Source organism: Centroberyx affinis, unplaced genomic scaffold, assembly GCF_046629955.1.
Source record: "Centroberyx affinis isolate AG114_WGS23_722 - 3 ecotype Tasmania unplaced genomic scaffold, CSIRO-AGI_Caff_v1 ptg000549l_1, whole genome shotgun sequence".
Classification (NCBI taxonomy): Eukaryota; Metazoa; Chordata; class Actinopteri; order Beryciformes; family Berycidae; genus Centroberyx; species Centroberyx affinis.
In genome coordinates this window covers 401,037-407,036 of record NW_027279194.1, presented here as the reverse complement: position 1 = coordinate 407,036, position 6,000 = coordinate 401,037, and the positions used below count along the sequence as shown (strand labels likewise).

The following is a 6,000-nucleotide window of genomic DNA, read 5'->3' as shown; positions in this document are numbered from 1 at the left end:
CTTTGCAAGTCAGATATTGCGCCAGTGTTGGCACACAAGTGCTCTTGTTTTTGTGGTGTATGGAGAACTTCTGGCGGCGTGCTTTAGTAGAGCCGGTCTGCATTGCGTCGAAACCCTCCTCCTCCTCCTCCTCCACCTCCTCCTCCTCCTCGTGCCCTCCCCTCCCCTCTCCTCTCCTCTCTCCTCCTTCACCTCCTCTGTACTTGCATGTAAAATACATAACAACATCATGCTTGACATTGTTGAGAAATCATGCGGTCCTCCATGCTATAATTGGTTCTCTCTTACTTATCCACCTCCGTTCTCTGTTCTCTTCTCCGCAGCCGAGCCGAGCTGAAGCACATTCTGCCCGTCATCTTGTCTACTCGCAAAAAGCAGCAAATTTCTGCTGATGCAGTAATGTCTGGAAATGTCAAGGGCTCGCTTATTGCCCCTTAATGTATCTCCCCCCTGAATTGCAGCACAAGAATTTCTCCTGCGGTATACTGTAAGCCATTCACACCGCCGTGCCGCCGCGCAAGCAACTACCGACGCTGCAGCTTTGCAATTCCCTTTTTTCCGCTCCTTTTCATCAAGCTCTCCTCATCATTATCAGCATCTGATTTTCATCTTGTCTCATTCCAGACTTCTTCACGGTGTAGAGAAGTTACAGCTTATTTGGGGGGATAATTTCATTCTGACGGACACTGTCAGGATGTTAGGATGGTGATCAGCACAGAAAAGCTCTAGTCTCTTTTTTTTTTTGTGGGTGCAATGTAAAGTGTTAATGCCACATGACAACCAAGGGTGCCCCATCGTTGGATGACTTTACTCGGGGATAAGACGCATTCAAGACCTTTCAAGATCAACCCACGGTAAGCCTCGAAACTGCTGACTTAACAGCAGATATCGCCTATAGGCTATTGTTATCGACAGCTATTGTTAATATAAGGATATTCTGCTGTATTCTTTTGATATTTTGCACCTTTTGTCGGGCAATTAGGCCTATAGGCTACATGCATGTAGAGACATCAGTTGGTATAATATCTGTATCAAATCTTATGCGTCACACCACAGTTTACACTGGTGAGATTGGCAAAATTATTGACAAGCCCCTTTATGAAAAAGAATTATAGTTATTCTATGACGAATCTTAAGGATATTATAGAGCTATCACAGCAAAACTATAAATCCCTATAGGAATATCATAGGAATGTAACGGGGATATTATGGTGACACATAGGAGATAAAAAAATAAGTTCGTGATAAGATCATCTCAGCACTGAGTGCCACATACACATAAGTCTCTATAGGAATATTATAGGAATATTATAGGCTACCATAAATGATACCATAATGATACGATAAGGTCGCTATAAACGCACTACTGAGTACCACAGTCCTTGTATTATAGAAATATCAAGTGATTTTTCCTAAGCTGCTAGAGGGAGGGAGAGTCTTGTTTTTTCCCCTTTGGAATTGGATAATTGCACTGATAGTAAGCTGAGGACAGTGAGTAAATAAATAAATAAACTGCAGAAATCGCTGAGCCAGCATATATCTGGGCTGTTCGATCCCATTATTTCTTTTTTCCTCTCTCTCTCCCTCTCCCTCTCTCTCTCTCTCTCTCTCTCTCTCTCTCTCTCTCTCTCTGACTGGGTGACAGAGGCAGCAGCAGCAGCAGCAGATGCATTGGAGAGCAGCAATGGTCGAGTCAGCGAGAACCGCAGTGGAGCCGCACTGAGGCAAAGCAGCCAACCAGCCCCTCGCATCTGGGGACTTCTTCAACAATTTAGGGGGTGTGGGAAGCTGAGGAGTGGAAATTTTACCCCAAAACCCTGAATGCCTGCTCAGTAAGACTAGCCGGAATCCCAACACAACTCCTCCTCCTCCTCCTCTTCCTCACCTCCTCCACCTCCTCCTCCTCTTCCCAAAATGACTGTTGTAGCAGGAGATAACATGGACGAGACCTCGGCCGTCCCGGGCCACCCACAGGACACCTACCCCCCGGATCACGACGACCATGAATGCTGCGAGAGGGTGGTCATCAACATAGCCGGCCTCCGGTTCGAGACGCAGCTAAAAACCCTCTCCCAGTTTCCAGAGACTTTGCTGGGCAACCCCAAAAAGAGGATGCGCTACTTTGACCCTCTGAGAAACGAGTACTTCTTCGACAGAAACCGCCCCAGCTTCGACGCCATCCTGTACTACTACCAGTCTGGGGGCAGGCTGAGAAGGCCGGTGAACGTCCCTTTGGATATGTTCTCGGAAGAAATTAAGTTTTACGAGCTGGGAGTGGATGCGATGGAGAAGTTCCGCGAGGATGAGGGCTTCATCAGGGAGGAAGAGCGCCCTTTGCCCGAGAGGGAGTTCCAGCGTCAGATCTGGCTCCTCTTTGAGCATCCAGAAAGCTCAGGCCCGGCGAGAGGAATTGCCATAGTGTCTGTGATGGTGATTCTCATTTCAATAGTCATATTTTGTTTAGAGACTTTGCCGGAGCTGAAGGAGGACCCGGGGGGCCGGATAGAGACCGTGGGGAATACTACTTTTTATTACAAGCCAAATATCCTCACAGACCCCTTCTTCATCATCGAGACCCTCTGTATAATCTGGTTCTCCTTTGAGTTGATAGTGCGCTTTCTGGCGTGCCCAAGCAAACCGGCCTTCTTCAAGAACATGATGAACACTATCGACATAGTGGCCATCATCCCTTACTTCATTACATTAGGCACCGAGCTGGCTGAAGACCCAGACAATGAGGGGGTGGGGGAGCAGGCAACATCTCTGGCCATACTCAGGGTGATCCGTCTGGTCAGGGTGTTCAGGATCTTCAAGCTGTCACGACACTCCAAAGGACTGCAGATTTTGGGGCAGACCCTCAAGGCCAGTATGCGAGAGCTTGGATTGCTGATCTTCTTTCTGTTCATCGGAGTCATCTTGTTCTCCAGCGCCGTGTACTTTGCCGAAGCCGAGGAGCAAGGATCCTACTTTGGCAGCATCCCGGACGCCTTTTGGTGGGCTGTTGTGTCTATGACAACTGTGGGCTATGGGGACATGGTCCCGGTCACTATAGGAGGCAAGATTGTGGGTTCTCTGTGCGCCATCGCCGGAGTGTTGACAATTGCGCTCCCAGTGCCTGTCATTGTGTCCAACTTCAACTACTTCTACCACAGGGAGACCGAGGGAGAAGAGCAGGCCCAGCTGCTCAATGTCAGCAATCCCAACATCCCCTCTGAAACCAACTCCAGCCGCCGTAGCTCATCGACCGTCAGCAAGTCAGAGTACATGGAGATTGATGGAGACATAAACAATAGCATCGACAACTTTAGGGAGGCAAACCTCAGAACTGGCAATTGCACTATAGCCAACCAAAACTGTGTAAATAAAAGCAAGCTGCTCACAGATGTGTAGAGTCCAGTTAGGAACCATGGGATCTCTATGAGACTGTCATATGAGGAGTAGACCATCAGTTAGGAATGCTTCATTTACCTCCCCAAAGCGCTCTATGGCATTAGGCCTACAACCATGCTCAGCTATATAGAAAGGAAACAGAAAAAACAAAGCTGATAGAGTATATGACAGGTAGATAGAATAATTAATTCTTGTGATCCTACAAATATATAGATATATCGAAAACGAAAACATCAATTATTACGCATATATGCGGCGCCCTGGAAGACACAGAGCCCCACGATGACTGTCTTGTCAGACGACGGCGTGATAATTTAAATGTTATGCATGGAGTACAGATAACATTTCAGCAAGTTGCACAATGCATCAGAAAAGTCTGCGGAGACACGCAAGCATCTGCAGACCAGTGGTCGGCGCCGAGAGGTTAGGCGACCCCCCCTCCTTCCCCCCTTCTCTCCTTCCCCCCCTACAAAGGATCTACTATTCAGCAAAGCACCTTATAGGAAAAAGACTGATCTCTCTCGTTTGGATGTAAAGAGATGGTGATCTACTCGCTTCACGGACATCCGCAATGCTGCTATTTTCCAGCAGATGCTGTAATTATGATATCACCAAGTGATTCAATGCCATGCCCTTTAGATGCAACACAGCACAATGATAAAACGAGCTTCACATGAGCATGTTTAGAGACTTTCCATTTTGATATTGGCATGCATGAGACATATCTCATATAATGGAAAAGATGTTCTTTTGGATACCCGCCTCCATCCCCCCTTCTCATCTGTTTTCACACTGAGTGCACTGGATAGTTTTTAATTTGAAATGCTAATCATTTAGAAGTATAGGAATTGAATGTTAAATCTTAAGGGAACAGTACATAAATGAGATCATAGCATGAAAAAGTAATCTGCATTATGGTCTATTGACTAAGGTACTTTTGTATCCTGGTATATTTAATGCATGACATCAGTATACAGCTTGTTGCAATTCAGGCACTTTGCAGTGCCCTATTGTCAGGGAAACTAAGGAACTCAAATTCTGGATGTTTCTGAAATGTGACAAAATATATCCAAACCCACCTCGGGGATGCAGAGTTTCTAATTTAAAAAGTAGTCAAAGAAGCTGAAGAAATATTATCAAAAATGCATATAATCATAATAAGCACCAATTACAGTATTACGTCAATAGCGCAGTGCATGGACCTTCTTTGAACAAGAAAAGTTAACATATTATTAGTCATGCTTCCATTTCAACTCAAAATTTTAGTACGTGTTGGTTCTGAAACCACCGAAAAGAATCTATACCAAAATTCTCTTCATATTGCAAAGAATTGTTTTGACATTAGTTGCTAGTGCCTTTACCCCTCTCACCAACAGGACCAGTGAAAGTGCCTCTGTGTACAATGGATTTCATGGAGTTGAGCAGAGCTGGTATAGTTCCTGTTTTCTTACTGTTATGCTGTCGATGATGATGTTAATGATGATGATGGCGAGCCTGATGATCAAGGTTGAAACAGCGAGAGAATGTGATAGAAAAAGCGGTGATCCATGGCTGTCACGCATAACCCAACTTTCATGCTGTCACGCACTTACTTATGCCCTTAAGCAACGACGTATTGTACTTTGCATTTCCACCAGTCCAAATCAGAAGGGAATATGCATTGTTTTAAGTCTATTTCGCTTCTGTTTAGTTTTGTTTTGTTGTGCACCATGCATCCTTTCAGGGTCTCTACCTCAGTGAGGTCATTGCAAACTTGCTGCAGAGCTGCAAGCTTCAATGCAGGGCTTCCTTTACCATAATGCAAAATGGAACCTTAGGTGTAAACTGCAGTCGTGCAATACTGAACATGAGAGTAGTCCCATAGCATAGCCTTTACACGAGCACTTAGGACAAATAGTGTACCGCAACCCCACTCCTAAGCCTTTCCCCCTCGAAGCTACGCACAATCAAAACATGCATTTGTAGAGCATAGTTTATAGAGATTGCCTGACTCTCCTAACAGGATGGGATTGACTGTTTCGTGTGTTAGTTTCTTTGAAGCAATGGCCTCTAAAAGTTACCGCTGTGTCATAGAAACAGGCCTGAATGTGTTGTTAATATACATCTTTCTAGAAAAGACGGTGGAAAAGTTTGATATAGTTTATAAATCTGTCATATTGCAATCCTTGGGCATTATGATGCACACCAAGTGCAGTCACTCTTTTTGCACAGTTATTTTGTTCAGTTACTTAAACCATTTTGCTAGTTAGATATTTTGTTTATCACTATGCTTGCTTATACATTCTGAGTAGTGGATGGTTACTCAGCATGTTGGTCCAGATAGACCAACTGCAGATAGGAGAGAAAGCATAATGACACTACTTGAAAATCTCCAGCTACTGTACATCACTTTACACTCAGTACTGAGATGAATTCATCCAAATGATAGTAAGATGTTAGAAAAGTACTGTACGCTCTTTTTTTCTTATTTAGAGCTCTGCTTACAAAGCCCTGTAAAAAAGCTCCAATGCAGCGCTACTTGAATGTCATATTTGTTTCTGTTGGTGCAGTGGCTATACCCTTTGTGGTGCTAGTACAGGACCACCATTGTTGTCCTGTTACCATCACACA

General features: G+C 44.8%; 1 protein-coding gene across 1 annotated transcript; it reads left to right on the top strand.

The window, feature by feature from the left end:
- Positions 1-1,914: 1,914 nt before the first annotated feature.
- kcna1a (potassium voltage-gated channel, shaker-related subfamily, member 1a) lies at positions 1,915-3,390 on the top strand. Its single transcript, XM_071518019.1, has one exon. The coding sequence runs from the start codon at positions 1,915-1,917 to the stop codon at positions 3,388-3,390; it is 1,476 nt and encodes a 491-aa protein (XP_071374120.1).
- The last annotated feature ends 2,610 nt before the right edge of the window (positions 3,391-6,000 follow it).